A 17,437-nucleotide genomic window follows, 5' to 3' on the forward strand; every position below is an offset into this window, starting at 1 on the left:
TGCAGTCTGGACTTCCTGGGCCCCCGGAACCGGGCTCTGCCTGAGAAGGAAGATCGCAGACGGACCCTATCCTCCGGCAGCTTAAACGCTCGATTCTCACCCAAGGAAACCAACAAATCATCTAACTCTTTGCCGAATAGCAATTTCCCTTTAAATGGCAATGCCCCAAGGTGAGCCTTGGAAGAGCCATCCGCTGCCCAGTTGCGCAGCCAAAGAAGACGACGCGCCGACACTGCTGCCACCATGGAGCGAGCTGAGGTGCACAACAGATCATGGAGCGCATCGGCCCCATAGGCAACGGCCGCCTCCAACCTGTCTGCTTGAGAAGCCTCCTCTGCAGAGAGACCCGAATTCGCCTGAAGGACTTGAGCCCAGCGCAGACTAGCCCGCATAGCAAAATTCGTGCACATGGCGGCCCGCACTCCTAGGGCAGAGACCTCGAAAATCTTTTTGAGTTGAACCTCCAACTTCCGGTCTTGAATATCCCGGAGGGCTGTTGCTCCCGTGACCGGGATGGTAGACCTCTTCGTGACAGCGGACACCGCCAAATCCACTTTTGGGAGCCGGAGGAGCTCCAGCGCGTCCTCCGGCAAAGGGTAAAGCTTGTCCATGGCCTTGCTGACCTTCAAAACCAACTCCGGAGTATCCCATTCCTTGAAGAGGATATCCGTGGACGAAAAATGAAAAGGAAAAGCAACTGCCGGCCCTGTGAGCCCGAGCAGGACAGGATCCATATTTGCCTCCTGGCGGACCACCACAGGAGGGGCATCAATCCCCAGCTCCTGGAGAATGGCCGGGATAAGCGGCGACAGCTCCTCCCTACGGAACAAACGCACCACCTTGGGGTCATCCCCATCGACGGCCTGTGCTCCTTTCCCCAGAGCGAGCTGCGCGGAGCCATCTGACGCTGCCTTCCCGGCCCCCGGCAGGGGCTCCTCAGAGGCCTCCGTGTCCGCCTTGGCGGATTCTTCGGACTCCGAGTCCTGCGGCACCCCTCGCGGAAGCCGCTTGCTCCGGCCCGCGGCCTGGGCGACATTCGCCGTCCTCCTGGCCGGCTTTTTCTTCGGCGGGGACCGGTGGACCCGAGCGCGCGAGGCGTCCCCCCGACTGCGCTTGCTTCGCCTATATCGGAGCACCTTGCGCAGCAAAAGCGCCAAATCCTCTGAGAGCTCGCCCGAATCCGAAGAATCGTTTTCCGAAGTCCCCCGGGACCGGGGCCCCTCCGAGGGGGCCTCCCCCGCCGCACTCCGCTGCGGGGAGAGCTCAGGGGGCAAAACCGAGGCCTCCACCGTTTCGCGTGAGACTACCCGGCCGGTGGACAAAATGGCCGCCACTCCCGCGGAAACCGGGAAAGAATCAGGAGGCCTGTCAGGGGCCCCTCCCCCCTGTGACGGTGATCGTGCCACCCGGGAACGGGTCCCCCGAGGTGCCCCCGATGATCCCTCGTCTCCCGGGACGCAGGCCGAGCAAAGGCCGTCCCGGGAGAGACGCGCGCGCGCGCCGAGCCGCAGGCCCTGCACTCCGAGCCGCGCGGCATCGAGAAAATCACGGGAAACCAAAGGACGCGCCGAAAAACACTGAGGGGCGCTGAGGAAAAAGAAAAAAATCACCGCGGCGAAATCGGCGACCTCCCCCCTGCCGACGATGCCCCCCCCCCCCCCGAGCGGGACGGAGCGCAACGCCAGGAAACGGAGAGCCGACAGAAACAAAAGTCAAAACACTTTTTTTTTTTTTTTTTTAACAGAAAAAAACGCTGTCCCTGGTACTGAAAAAGCCCTCTGTCCTGCAGGGGTGAGTGAACCAGGCTCCCCGGTGTCACCCCTGACGCTGCTACTAGTCCAGCCGGGTCCTCAACCCTAGCAGCGGCCTCAACCTGGGGAGGGTAGTCCCCTCAGGACCTCTCAACTCCCCTGGGAGGCAGGGCAACCGGGACTAAAATTAACCAAATTAAACAAAAAACCCAATTTGCAGAAAAAAACCAAATAGGCCTAATAGAAAATAAAACCCAAAAAGCGAACCTGACTAACCACACAGAATCAGGCCTGACAGGGCTGTGACCGGACCTGCACCACCTACTGGAGACAGAGTAAGACTGAGGGGCTGTGACTGGCACAGGGGCATATATGCTCCGCCCACAAGTTTTAGTCTGTCTCCATCTACTGGTGCGGAGTCACAACCCAGGTGTCCTGGACTGATCCTGGTACGTACAGGGAACGTGACGTGGGTGAGGCCTGTGGAGGATATCAGCCCTGGGCTCTGATGGCTTCAGAGGCCTCAAGGGAGCCATGGAAATCGATGGTTCCTCTGGCATTGAGGGGACCGGAGGCTGGAAGGACCCAGCAGAGGCTCGGGGAGTGGTGGTCTGGGAAATACAGCATCGGGTGTATTTTCCTCCTCAGAGGACCAGAGGATTGGTATCACTCCGGAGGGGGGCATCAGTGGCTGTTGGGGAACAGAGGGACCCTCGGGCACTGGTTGCGTTGGTAGGGCGCCTAAAAGGATGTCCAGATGCTCCAGCAGAGGTGCTAAAATTGACGGCGGAGGCTCGGGCATCGGTATGGGGGCCAGTGGCACTGGCAGCTCAACGCTCTGAAGTGCCTTGAGCACCGCGGACTGCACCCTGTGGTCCAACTCCTCCTGAAAGTCTGGAGTGGGCAAGAATGAGAGAAGGGGACGAGGCATTACTGGATCTTCCTTGGGTCTCTGAGGTGCATGGTGCCCGGCTCTGGTATTGAGGGGCACCGGGGGGGGGGGGATCCGATGACCGGTGTCGCTTCGGTGGCGGTCCGGCAGCCATCAGTGCCGCACTGGACGCGTGGATAGTGGCATGCTGTGCATGCTCAGTGTGCTGGTCAAAGCTTCTAGAAACTTTGACAAAAGTTTTCCGTGCTGGGCTCCATCGGATGGTGTCACCCACATGTGAGGACTACCATCCTGCTTGTCCTAGGAGAAACTTATGTACCATGTAGGTCACGTCAATAGAAGATGGGTTCTATGCAATCTCAAAAGTTCCTGTACATCATCATTTTTGGATAATTTTTATATAAGTCTTTTAAGAAGTGTCAAAACTTGTAAAGGATTTAAATAAGGCTTTGAGGGAGAGAATGGAAATAGTTGTTGGTGAACTGGGAAACTGCTCACTTTGAATGTAATAGAAACCTTTCCTGTATATCACTGAATAAAAAGATTTTTTGTTTTATATAAAACAATAGGAGCATAGTGCTGTACTGTTTAATACAATATACCTTAGAATGCCCACACATGTGATGAAGTTGTCTTGTGCTTAGCTGCAAGGTTTTCAGTAAGCTCTGCACATCCTCCTGAAAAATACCCCAAAACACAACATAAGAATCAACAACAAAGATGGTTCCGCAGGAGTCTGTTTTGTTTTGACACATACAGCATTTAAAGTCACATTAAGCTAGAATCCAAAAATATATGTATCAGCATGATGGGGTAATTGAGGGGAAGGAATTCTTGAACAGGAAAACAACAAGCTATATCATAGAATGCTTTCTGTAAGAAAAGCAAGTTTGCTTATTGTAAACTGGGTTCTCCATAAACAGCAGGATAAATTAACCATGACATGGAGGTGAAGTGATCCGATGGCCCCAAGTGGACCCTTCTTTCTTAGCTCAGAGAGCTTTTTTTTTCTACTGAGCACTTCTACGGAGTTCCTGTGAATATGCTACCATGTGAGCCCCTTAGTTAATTGTAGAGCTTAGCTTTAGCTAGGTAATTGACTCTCCATGGCGGCAAGTGGGCAATAAACATGGCTAATTTATCCTGTCTATGGAGAGCTCTATTTATGGTAAGCAAACTTGCTTTCGCTGTCAACAAGTAGGGCTGAATTATCCATGATGCGAGGAAAGTCCCAGGTTGAGGGCTGCAGTGGAGCACTTACTGAAAAGCAACCTGGATGGACTCCCTCCCCCACCTAAGATAAACTACTGGGTGAACAGCCTATGCAAATCTGCTTGCCCAAAGTTACTGTCACTTCTTCATAGATTGTCCAGTGAGTAATGGAATGAGAAGGTGTGAACCAATGACCAAGTTACAGCTTTGAAGACATGTTCAATGGGCATGGCTCTTACTTGATGAGTTTTGACAGAGTCCATGATCTGGAGACCAGCCAGAACATAGCAATGCATAATACAGTCAGGTAGTCAGTTAAAATAATATGTGCTTCACAATCGCTATTCCCAGTCTGTTAGAATCATAAGAGATGAAAAGTTGGGAAGCCTGATGATGTAGTTGAGTTCTCTTCAGATAAGCCAAGGTCTTTTTGCAGTCCAGTGAATGGAAGGCCTTCTCCCCTTCATGAGCATGAGATCTTGTAAAGAACTAGGCAACACAATGGCTTGACTCAAATGAAAAGCCTAAACTACTTTTGGCAGAAACTTAGAGTGAACAGAGTGCACCACTTTGTTCTGGAAAAATTGCATAAATGTTGAGTAATGGACCAATGCCTGAAGCTCACTGACTCTAAGTGACGTAATCATGACTAGGAACACTATGTTCCAGAAGAGGAACTTTAAGGAAGCTGATTAACGGTTTGTGCAGTGGTTTCAAGAGTTGTACCAACATAACATTGAAATCTCATGGCACCAGTGGTTTGGGAATGGGAAGTCTCTTATGCCATAAGCCTGTCATGAACTTCAGTACTAAAGGACGAATGGATATTGGTTTGCTATCCACTTGAACATGGTAAGCTGCAATGGTACTGAGATGTACTTTGACCAATACATACTGAGACCTGAGGACGAGAGGGAGAATAATTATTGAAGCAACTCCTTTGGCTTGCAGGCAAATGGGTCCAGGTAGCTTGCTTGACACTAAGATAAAACTCTTTCCCATTTAAACAACTGTAACTCTTCTAGTTGATGGTTTCTTGGCGGAGATTACAATATCCTTAACTTACATGGATAATAACAATGATGAGATAAGTGAGCGCCCGCTGAGGGAATGTTTGGACAACATAGATTACTCTCCTCTTGAGTTAAAGTTGGATAGGATCCCAGAGGGATTGGAGGACTGACTGACAATTGGACAAGTAAGAGAATCACACTTGTCTGGGTTACAATGGAGCAATGAGGATTAGGCATGCCTGGTCCTTGAGTGCTTTCCACAATGCTCTCACCACCAACAGAAGTGGCAGAAAAGCATACAGAAGGTCTGCATCCTATTTGAATAGAAATACGTCCAGAGCAGATCCGAATTTGCTTTGAATAATGGAGCAGAATCTTTTTACTTTCCTGTTGACCTCTGATGCAAACAGATCACTCGATGCGTGATCCCAGAGATCAAACAACCTATTAGCCATTGTTTGCTCTAGAGACCATATGTGGGGATCAAACACTCTAGGTTTCTTTTAGGAAGGCTTTGTGGTTGCAAATCCATTCCTAAATTCTTAAGGATTCCTGGCAAAGAGTCCATGACACTATGCCCCCTTGCTCGTTCATGTAGAACATTGCTACTTCATTGCATGTTTGGATCAGAATTCTCTTTCGCTAACAGAGATGTGAAAAAAACTCTCAATGCAGGTCTGATTGCTCATAGTTCCAGGAGACTGATCAGAAACAGATGATCTGTTCACGACCAGACTTCTTGGGTTCAGAAAGAGCCCATGTGTGTGCCCCATCTCCTAGTGAGATTGCCAATGTACTCACAATAAGGCAGAAGCCGAAAGGACATCCCATCTCCACGACATTTGGACCTAGCTACCACTGGAGAGAATCCTTCATTTCTGTAGTGACTCTCACTAGGAACAACAAGGGCTGAAGCAACTGATCCCAATGAGTGTGGAGGCCCCACTGGAAAATCTGCATGTTGCGGTGGATCATGGAAACCACATGCAATGCTGCCACCATGTGTCCGAGGATGATCAACACTTCTTGGTCTGGGACTTGATCCTGCTGTATAGATTCTGTATCAAGGTTCAAAGTCAGAATGCTTGCTCTGAGAGGAGAAACTATTCAGGTAATCCATCCATGACTTGATGAACTTGATTCTTTGGGTAGGAACAAGGTTGGAACTGAAGTTAACAATGAATCTCAGCGACTAAAGAAGCTTGATCATTTTCTACAGAGCCCCCAACCTCCCTGCTTGGGAAGGCCCAGTCACAAACCAGTCACTCAGGTAAAGAAAGACACAAATCCCCTGGTGATTAAGGTGCACCACTGCTCCACTAGGCATTTCATGAAGAACCCTGGAGGTAATTTCTAATGGGAGTGATGTATAGGTATGTGAACATATACATCTTTCCTACCCAGGGTGCACATCCAGTCTCTTACTTGAATGAAGGGCAGGATGGTGTGGAAAGTGTTCATTTTGACTCTTGTTTAGACTTCATAAATCCCGGATGGTTCTCAATCCCCCTGATTTCCTGGGGATACAGAAATAGTAGAACCTCTTCCCATGGTCTTTGGGAGGGACTGTTGCTATTGCCTGCTGGTTGAGAAATGACTCCACCTGAGATGGAGCTGGGTTGAGTGGGATTGATATGAATTGAAGGCCAAACAATAGTGCAGTGCTAGAGGGTGGGAGATGTGCAAATGGTAACCAGAATCCACAATTCTTAGACTCCAACAGTCTTTAGTGATCTTCAGCCCAGGAAAAGATGAATTCTCCCCTTCACCGCAAGGGTTGAGGCCTAAGGGTCAAGTTCAATCAAAAAGTAGGCATAGGCTGGACTTCAGCAGATGTCTCTCATGCTGACAACCATAAACTGGAAGCTGCTACTGTTAAAGCATAGGTGACGCACAATAACATTGAAACTGGCAGAAGGGGCATCTCTAGAAGGAGCAGCATTTAAAAGCAAAGTAAAAATGCTTAGAATATGACAATTGCTCAAGAAAGACTGAACAGCAGCATACTGCTCATTTTGGGCAACTGTTTCTCTGACCTGGTCTCCAAAGAGGCTGTTCCCCTGAATAGTGCACATGGGCCAACTTGTCATGAACATCCTTAAGCAAGCTGTTGGCTCTCAACCAAGCCATCCAGTGTACTCATATAGCCACTGCAGAAGATCTCGCTGCAGAATCAAATAACTCCTATATTGAGTGGAGATGACAACATTCACCCTCCTCCACATTCAGAAGAGCTCGCTGATGACCTACCTCTTCTCCTACCAATGAATCTATTAGGGGTTTCAGCTTGTTGATACAATTGTGTAAGTACTGTACCATATAGAATTGGTGGGTCACGATATGGGTGCTGAGCTCTGAAACCTTTCTGAAATTATCCAACAGTCTAGGGTACCTTCCCATTGGGATGGTGGTGAACATTCAGATTATCTTAGTCCATTTTAGTGTGGGATACCCTATCACTGACTGGTGCTGTAGCTAGATTACTCCAAATCCTAGGGTTGTTGTACTCTACGAGGTCTATTTTAAAACAAGCACACGTACACCCATACATGCGCATATCAGGGCGCAAGTGAGAATACACTGGAATTTTTTTAATTGTGCACACACTTGCATGTGTATGTTCTGAAATGCACCAATTGCACATAAGTATGCTCCTAATTTTAAGAGATTACTTGAGCACAGCTAGCAAGCATGAGTGCCTTCCATAGGACCTTGTTGATGTTTACATGTGTATGTCAGACAATTTTATAACATGTTCGCGCAAGACATTCCCAGTTTTGAAATTAGAGACTTTTTAAAATCCATGTTGTGCATATGTGGACATTTTTGCTTGAACAACGCTTTTAAAATCAACCTGTATACTTTGAGACCCAGTTTCCTGGCTTCTGGGGGATAGGATGCTGGATTCTCCCCATTTTTGTTTGTAAATCCCATAGAATCAAGTGAACTGGGATTGCCACAAACTCGGATGGAGTTTCTAGAATCCAGAGAAGACAAAAAATCTCAGTGCGGGGGTCCTTGTCCTTACGGATACGGATGCCTAATGCCTTATGTAGCTTGTCCAAGAATTTGGAGTATGAGAGGTCTTCTGGTGGTGAAGAATGCTCTGGTGGATAAGGTAGGGTGTCAAAGGGAATCCCCCATAGACTTTCCTCAGAACTGAGGGCTGAAGGGATACTAATCCATTACCTCAATGATGATGAAGACAATTGGGATGGAGACCTCTATAGTCTGGAAAAGTAATATTCCTGGGGCATGTAGTGTCCCGTGGTCCCTCCTCAGACTGGCTAGATTTCTCCACACAGAGGAATGGTTGGAGGGTAAATCCAAACACTGGGATTTCTGATGGAAACTCCTGAGGTTGGAGGTGAGAGAGATTCCCTTGAGGGAATAAATCTATTACTTTGGACAGGAGAGGTTGAATGGTGCCCTCCTTTTCACTAAGTTGCCAGTAAAGCAAAGAAAACCTTCTGTTATCTGGTCTACGAGCTACTGTGTCCTCTGACCAGGAGTTGGGGGAAGAGGCATCCTTGTCTAAGACCAGTATAGGTTCTGTCCTCTTGAGAAGCATCTAATGGACCCCAGGAGGGAAACCCATCCTGGGTCAGCTGAACTGGTGGATGCATAGAGACCAGAGGCACCACGGAACTCAGCAGATCTGAAGTCTCCAAACTAAGTCCTTACACAAGGAGAAGGGACAGACATAAGGGCATTGAGATTGAGGGTGTTAAGTGCAGTGAACGTCCCTCAGGGTCTCTCAATGATTATTCCCACCTTGAATATGTTGAGTGCATTGATGGCGCTGGGTGCAGAACATTGATGGATTTGATGCTGAATGTGTTTGATGGAGCTAAAGCTGCATTGACTGAATAGAGGCCCCATGTGTCGATGGGATTGATCCTGACCTTAACTTCAGCAGTATGACTGCACTGCTGGTTCTGACATATGATGCGCCTTTTCCTTATGCATTGATGAGCCCATTGGGACCTGCAAAGGCTTATGGACCCTTGTCTGCAGCACTTCCAAGCATTGCTCAACTTCAGTGCAGCAGTGGATCTGGAAACTGGCGCTCAGAAGGGGGCATTGCTTGAGGTGCTTGCCTTCAATCTGGCATGGAGGGAGCCCAAGGAGACTCTGCTCAGAGGGACGGAATGGCTCCTGCTTCTCACCAACCTGCAAAGTTTTTCTATCTTCTCTGGGACCGTGATGACATATGCCTATAGTCATGGCAGTTTGCTCATGGTCCTGCCTCAGACATTTATAAGATATCATGGCCATTGGTAATGGACATTTTTCAGCCACACACACAATCCTTGAAGCCATTAGAAGTAGCCTTCTTGGAGCTGGACATTCCGTATACTTTTTGGTAGCATTGAAAAGTGCTGTTGAGGGGCTGCTGAGGTAGCAAGATGAGTTTAAGAAAAGAAACTTTGAAGTACCAAACAGATTAGAGAGAGAGGGTGCACATCCATGCAGAAGCCTGGCCAAAAATGACTGAGGGGCACACAAGGCAGTGCATGCATGGATACTCTCATGCATATTCAGTAGAGCAAAAGCTCTATGAACTAGGAGAGGAGGATCTATTTGGTGCCATCGGATGACATCACCCACGTGTCATGGCTAATTCCGCCCTGTTTGTCGATGGAGAATGAAATACTATCTGTAAACTGAGACAAAGAATGAGGCCTTTGATTTGGACAATAAGAACAAAAGTGAATGTTGCTCAGCAGCAGTGTTGCATACTAGGCAACTACAATTATGTTCTCAAGCTCAAATTCTTGCTCTTTAGTGCACCTAGGGCCACTCTCAGCCCCTCGGGTAGAAGAGACTTCAGATCTCTCAACATTACTAAGTGTTATAAGAGAAGATGTTTTCCATTACAGTTAAATCCTCAGGGGAAGGAAGCTCTTGCCATGACAAGAAAAGATTAAGTGAAGTACTCACCTGGTGCTTTTTAAAGCTGCAATCCAAGAGAGGCATTCCCAGCTTCAGGAAGGTCTCCATAAACAGGCGGCCATACTACAGTATAAGGAAGATATGGAGTTTAGAAACAAATGCAGATTTCCTCAGGACAGTTAGTTAACCAATAATCCTCAACATAGCAAGGGATACTTCAATGGGGGCAGGTGATCGTGGTCAGCACATCAGATGTTTGTACCATAGGATCACATAAAAATATATTACACAGATTATGTACTATATACATGTGCAGTGGATTGCTTGATTCCTTCTTACATCAATGATCATGTACATCCTATAGCAATATATCACACTGTCAAGTCCAATTGGAATTTATTTTTGGTCAAATTGCTGGTTAGGGAGGAGGAGGATTTGATATTTTACCTATGTGAATTTCTCCTGAACTTTTGTCATGCTGAAGTCTGGCAGGAAAAGATACTGATGAGAGGCTGAAATGCTCATGCTATCTTAAGAAAGCTGTAAGCATCCAGCACAAATGGAATTATCAACCTCAGGAGCTGGATAAAACCCCCCTCAACAGGTTTTTATGCCATGAAACTCACACAACCACCCTGATGTAGGGCTTAAATGAAAATGGCACAATTGTTTCGCAATAGGTGGGATATAAGTACTATTAAATAAATAAAATGAATTTCACCATCTTATGACTATTTCCCTATGCTGGAATTTACTTCCGTCTTGTGGGTAAATGTAAAACAGATATTGCACTATTGGGAAAACTGATAAACAAAACTTAATCTTACATGGACCTTATCAAACCCAGTAAACCCTAACTTACCTTCAGGCAGACACTCAGAACTGGCCTGCTATCAAATACCTGCAGGGAGAGAGAGACACACACATCAGGAACCAACTTTTCTAGTCACTTAGAGCAGAGGACGGTGAGCGTATAAGCATGTTGTATGAGCTGGGAAGATGCATGGGATTTGGTATCCAGGATAGCTCACTACAACAGCAATCAGATGTGGGAGCTGTTCATGAACAATTGAGTTAGCAAGGGCAGCATTATTGCCTTACAGTGTGCGCTCAGTCATGGAAAGGGTAAAGCTAAGCTGCTTACTTGTAACATGTATTCTGCATGGACAGCAGGATAATCAGTCACATAAGTGGGTGACGTCATTTGACAGCACCAACACAGACTATTTCTTCCATGCCCTTGAAAAAGCTTAGGCTTTTAATTGACCTGTATAGGACTTTGCACATAGCTGCCAATGCACAAGGCCCCCTCATTCCTAAATATTAGCATAAAGAAGCCAACTCCAAAAAGGGAGGTGTGACTGACTATCCTGCTGTCTACAGAGAACACCCATTGTTACGCTGAGCTCTGGTCCGGTGTCGTGAACACCACCCAGAAGGGTGGCTCCAGGTGGAGAGAGACAGGGATGGCTGGAAACAGTGTCAGAGTCCAGGCTGGGTCAGGGCAGGCGGCAGGCAACAGTGTCAGAGTCCAGGCTGGGTCAGGGCAGGCGGCAGGTAACAGTGTCAGAGTCCAGGCTGGGTCAGGGCAGGCGGCAGGCAACAGTGTCAGAGTCCAGGCTGGGTCAGGGCAGGCGGCAGGTAACAGTGTCAGAGTCCAGGCTGGGTCAGGGCAGGCGGCAGGTAACAGTGTCAGAGTCCAGGCTGGGTCAGGGTACCTAGTAGTAAGGCAAAGAGCCCGAAGGCCACACACACACACATGCACACAGGGCAGAGGGCCCGAAGGCCACACATACACACACGACAGAGCAGAGGGCCCGTAGGCCACACACAGACACAGGGCCCGAAGGCCACACACACACGGCAGAGCAGAGGGCCCGTAGGCCACACATGCACACAGAAGGGCAGAGGGCCCGAAGGCCACACACAGTGCAAGGCAAAGCAGGATAGAAGGCCCGAAGACCACACACAGCGCAAGACAAGGCAAAGCAGGGTAGAAGGCCCGAAGACCACACACAGTGCAAGACAAGGCAAAGCAGGGTAGAAGGCCCGAAGACCACACACAGCGCAAGGCAAGGCAGAGCAGGGTAGAAGGCCCGAAAACCACACACAGCGCAAGGCAAGGCAAAGCAGGGTAGAAGGCCCGAAGACCACACACAGCGCAAGACAAGGCAAAGCAGGGTAGAAGGCCTGAAGACCACACACAGCGCAAGGCAAGGCAAAGCAGGGTAGAAGGCCCGAAGACCACACACAGTGCAAGACAAGGCAAAGCAGGGTAGAAGGCCTGAAGACCACACACAGCGCAAGGCAAGGCAAAGCAGGGTAGAAGGCCCGAAGGCCACACACAGCGCAAGGCAAGGCAAAGCAGGGTCCAAGGACCACACGCACCGCAAGCAAGGGAGGCTAGAGCAGGGAGCCCAGGCGAGCTCGATGCCGAAGCCCTGAGGAAACTGCCAGACAGGGATATAAAGGGAAGTACAGAACATAGAGTGAACAAGGGAGATGGACTGGGCCCGTCAGGAGAGCCAGCTCTAGAGGGACCCTAGTGGTGAGGCGGTTGCACAGCAGCCATAGCCGTAACACCCATTACAGATAAGCAACTTAGTTTTCTTTATAAAGCAGCAGGATGAATGAGCCACACTGGCTAAGGGTTGTCAAAAAGTGGAAAAATAATGAACCATCAAATGGAGAGGTGGAGGGAAGAGAACATTTTTATGAGGCAAAACCCGTTTTTTAATTTTATACCACTTTTTCTTTTTGTAAAATAAACCAAAATAAGAAAAATGGGCCCTATAGGGAATTCTACCCCTCAGAAAAACCCTGAAGGATAGAAAGACTGGACCTACTGTTGTATTGGGAGTCTGTGTCCAGATAATAATGAGATATAAAAGTTTGGATTGAAATCCACATTGCAGCCTTGCAAATGTCAATAAAAGCTTATTTTAGATGGACAACGGCATAGCCATGGCTGACATAATGAGCCCTATTTATTTTTTACATTTCTAGACCACTTTTCTTTTTTTTTTTAAACTTCATTTTTTATTAGGTCAAACAATAACAAGAACAGATACATACAACCACAGCTTGCATATTGGTACAGATAGTGGCATAATGACCCAACTTTCCAACATAGTATTCAACCAAGAACAACCAACATGCACTCACAGTCAGTTACGATTTAAATTGCTTGTTGTTTACTATTGCTTGTTGTTTACCACTGCTTGTTGCTTACTCTATCTTAGCGCCATGTTAAGCTAATTTTAAATTTTACTATCTTAATTTTAACTATCTTAATTGTCCTGAATTTCATCACCCTGTTTTTTGTAACTTCCGCCTATATCGCCGGTTATCCCTTTGTTTCGCTGTAAACCGGTACAATAAGACATGTGTCTTGAGTATCGGTATATCAAAAAGAAATAAATAAATAAATAAATAAATATTCAAATACATCGTAATACTGTTCCAGAAAGACTAATTTATGACACCAGGAAAACATATGACAAAAAGTACCAGGAGCAACCTTACATTTTAAACAAAGATCGGAGTCCCAAAGGTTCATCAGAGCCCTCTATCCCTGGAGATAAGTTCTGTGCAGTAGCTTAAACTGGATTTCCCTCATATAAGCAGCTAGGTAATATCTATAGATCAACATAAATGCACGAGCTACTATCTCTGGGGAAACATCCTCTCCAAGTTCTGCACTCCACTTCTCAGCCAATCGAGTCAGGTAGGTAAGGTAAGGTGGAGAGGAGAAGTTTAATCCATATAGCAATTTTGTTGAATTTGGGCATGGTCTCGAAAAAGAAACATTACCCTTTGACAGACTATGACAATAATGACATGCCTGAAGAAACGCAAAAAATTGAGATCTCAGTATGTCCCACTCCTCCCGCAGTTGCTCGAAGGAGTAAAGACATGTCGAGTCAGGGTCCACCAACCGAGCCACACTGTGAAGTCCCATCCCCTCCCATCGCTGAAAAATGGAATCACCCAGTCTCGGGACAAAATTTGGATTACCTGCCAAGGACAAAAAAGGGAAACCACCGCACTACGAGCCCCAAGCCCAAACCTTCCTCAGAGCCTTAAGCCAAAATATAGAAAGTTTCATAGAGGACAGTTTGCTCGCTAGGAGATGTACCAGGTTAATTGGGGCAAAAGAGGCTGCCCGATCTGACATCAAACCTTCAACATCAAACTTAGGATGACTAGATACCCACTCTTGTACATAGCACAAAAGGCAGGCTGCAGTGTAAATACTTAAGTCCAGCAAAGCAACACCAACATTCTTACAATCAAGCCTCAGCACATCTTGCCCAACCCTCGCCCATCTATTACGCCAGATAAAAGAGCCCACACTAAAGACCGGTACACCTTAAGGGTCGAGGCAGAGAGCCAAACTGGAAGCATTTGCAAGGGATATAGAAACTTTGGGAGGATCACCATTTTCACTAGAACGCATCTTTCTAGTACAGACAGAGGGAGGGGCTTTCTACTTCAGCAATAATGCCCTGACATGATTCATGGCGGTGTCAATATTGAGGGCATATAGATCCTCCAGAGAACATGCCACCTGTATGCCCAAGTATTGAAAATGAGATCTTGCTCAGGTGAATAGGAAAAGCCCGTCCCAGATAGATGGCAGAGTAGAAGAGCAAGGAAAAGCCACTGACTTCCCATAATTAATCTGAAACCCCGAAAAAGAGCCAAACTGATTGATAACTGTAATAATGTCCCCTAAACAATCAGCAGGGTTACTGACAAAGTAACATATCATCAGCAAAAAGGCTTAATTTAATGGATTTTGAGTTTATCTGAATACCCTGAAATGAGTAAAGAGCTTGCAACTATTGTCAACGGTTCCAGAGCAAGGACGAATAACAATGGAGAAAGGGGACAGCCCTGCCAAGTGCCCCTACCTAATATAAAAGCCTCAGAGAGGATCCCATTCACCAACAGTTGTGCTTGGGGGGAATGATATAACAATTTGACCCAGGTCAACATAGAACCCCAAAAGTTATAGCGCTCCAGGACTTGATACAGATACCACTCCACCCGACCAAATGCTTTTTCAGCATTAAGGCTAAGGAGAAGACTAGTAAAACTGTTATTCTCAGGGGAGAAAGCAGCCAACAAAGCTTTTAAAAGATTGGTATTAGAAAGCCCCCCTTTGATAAATCCTGTTTGATTCGGGGTGACTACTTCAGAGATCACCAAATTCATCCGCTGGGCCAAAACTGTGGCCAATAATTTAATGTCTTGATTAAGGAGTGAAATGGGTTGATAGGACTGGGTTACATCAGGGTCCTTTCCAGGCTTAGGTAAACAAGACCACAGTAGCAAGGTTATGTCCTCTATCAAACTTCCCCCTCTCTTGAGCTGCCTAAAATGTATTCTTTAGAGGCAGCAAGGTATAATCACCCAGTAGTTTGTAAAATTCGTGTCAAGGCCATCAGGCCCAGGTGCTTTCAGCAGCTTTAGCTGCTGGATAGCCCTGTGAATTTCCGCTTCCTGAATTGGCATTTACAAAAGCGCATGTGCACGTGCGCTTAAAACAGGAAGATCCAGGCTCCGAAAAAAATCCTGGTAAGCTTGCGTACAAGGATTTATAGTAAGAGACAAAAGCTTCCGAGATTACAGAAGTGGTAGTGAGATTCATCAAGTTGTCCCTAAGATGGGTAATAAGTCCCCTCTGTTGGCCAGCAGAATTCACCAACTCGGCCAACAGTTTACCCAATTTGCCCCCCTCCCCCCACTGGTAAAGTTTATATTTAAGATACAAGATGTTCTGCCGTGCTTTCAAATCAAGTAGGGAGTGCAATTCCCGACGGCCGGCATCCAAACTTGCCTACGTGTCCCTATCAAAATCCCGCTGATAAGCCTGACGTAGCGACAATCTTTTTAATAAGTGCAAAAATGGCAGAGTCCCTATCTCGCTTAGCACGAGTGTGATAGGCCAGAATGTGGCCCTACAGCATAGCTTTGGCCGCACTCCAAAATGTGATGGGATCCACATCTGAGGTCAGGTTAAACTCAATGTATTCCTTCCACTTATTTTGAAAGAAATATGGCAAAGCGCTTATCATTATATAAATAGGGTGGCATCTTCCACCGAAACTGGCATAGGAAGTAAATTCAACATGATCAGCACCATAGCATGATCAGAAAAGGGAATTTCATGAATCTCACTGGCCACCAACTTATTGTATAGAAATTCAGAGATAAGAATATAGTCCAGTCAAGAATAGACATGATGAACATGAGAAAAAAAAGATGTATTTCCGATCTTCCAAGTGAAGAGTACAAGATGCATTAATTAAATGCAGTTCATGTGTCATGAAGCCCACTCCCATATCAGCCTGAGCTTGATTAGGAGTCTTAGATGGCTTGCAATCAACCAGAGGATTATCTACCACATTAAAATCTCCCCCCACTATTACCGCATGTCCTTCCCCAGGCAGCAACCTTAGGCAAAAGGGCTGAAAAAATAAACTATGAGAGTATATGTTGGGGGCATACAAACTGACCAGAATCACCTTTACCCCCTGTAGTTCCCCATTAGGATCAGACAAACATTTCGTCAAGGTAAAGCTGAACCCTTTTGCTGATCAATACAGCCAAATCACACTCTGAGAAGTGAAAGATGAGAAAAAACAGTGATCGACCCAGTCTTGCTGTGGCTTACGATGCTCCCTATCTTCCAAGTGGGAAGTGGGTCTCTTGCAGGAAGGCAACATGTACCCCACATTTCTGCAAGCAAGTTAAAAGCTTTTTCCTCTTAATTGGGGAGTGTAAGCCATCTATGTTAAGAGTAGAAAGAACAAGCTTAGAACAAGCCAAAGCAGTATACATCCATAGCATTACAAAAGTATACACAGAGGGAGGGATACCCCAGCATAGATCCACTCCCCCCCCCCCCAAAAAAAAACCTGAAGTACTCAGCAGAAAAAGAAACCTGGGATTCAGGTGAGTCAATAGTCATACCACCCCATTCACACCCAATAATACCATAACCAAACACCCCCCAACATAGTAAGCATCTTTAACTCTCAGTCCCGCAATCGGGAGGGGCACCAGCAAAAGAAAAATGGCAAAGAGGTAGTTTCTTCTTTCCCTGCTGAAAGGGTGAGCCCTCTGTCAACTGGGGGTTCCCGGAAGTGGCAAGGCTCATTAATATACAATTCATCCCCCCCATCAATCACCAGACTTCAGATACAAAAACAAACAAAGAAAGGACAGAGAAAAGAAGAGCGAAAGAAAAAGAAAAAAAAGGGGGGGGGGGGGCAATCCCCCCAAAACACCAAAGTCAAATTAAAGGTGCTACCTTCCAATCAAGGCAAAAAAAACAAAACACAAAGGCTCACCAAACAACCTGCCCAGCGCCAGAAAAAGGAACAAAATGATCTAAACAAGAAATAAAAAAAAAAAGATTCTTGGAAGTATGATTAACTGATTGAAGTGGAAATCCACTACAACCTTAGGAAGAAACTTGGGAATTATCATTCTATTATGTTGAAACTTTAAGGTGGATAAACTACTATGGTCTGGAGCTTAGACTCTGTGGGATGAAGAGACTGCCACTAAAAATGTGATTTTCCAGGTCAGGTACCTGCATTTAAAAGAGTTCAGGGACTCAAGAGACTCAAACAGGGCTTTAATCAGTTAAGTACTGTGGG

The 17,437-nt window shown here is 46.7% G+C and overlaps 1 protein-coding gene across 3 annotated transcripts in view; it reads right to left on the bottom strand.

Moving 5' to 3' along the window:
• The window catches only part of FANCD2 (FA complementation group D2), a 536,781-nt gene that overhangs the window by 36,420 nt on the left and 482,924 nt on the right, over positions 1-17,437 (bottom strand). For all 3 annotated transcript variants that reach the window (XM_029599610.1, XM_029599611.1, XM_029599609.1), the window contains 3 exons: positions 10,627-10,665; positions 9,813-9,887; positions 3,246-3,320 (listed from right to left, as the gene is read on the bottom strand). In XM_029599610.1, the coding sequence (XP_029455470.1) occupies positions 3,246-3,320; positions 9,813-9,887; positions 10,627-10,665 (189 nt within the window). The remainder of the gene's footprint in view (positions 1-3,245; positions 3,321-9,812; positions 9,888-10,626; positions 10,666-17,437) is intronic.

The sequence above is a fragment of the Rhinatrema bivittatum genome, chromosome 4 (assembly GCF_901001135.1).
Source record: "Rhinatrema bivittatum chromosome 4, aRhiBiv1.1, whole genome shotgun sequence".
Lineage (NCBI taxonomy): Eukaryota > Metazoa > Chordata > Amphibia > Gymnophiona > Rhinatrematidae > Rhinatrema > Rhinatrema bivittatum.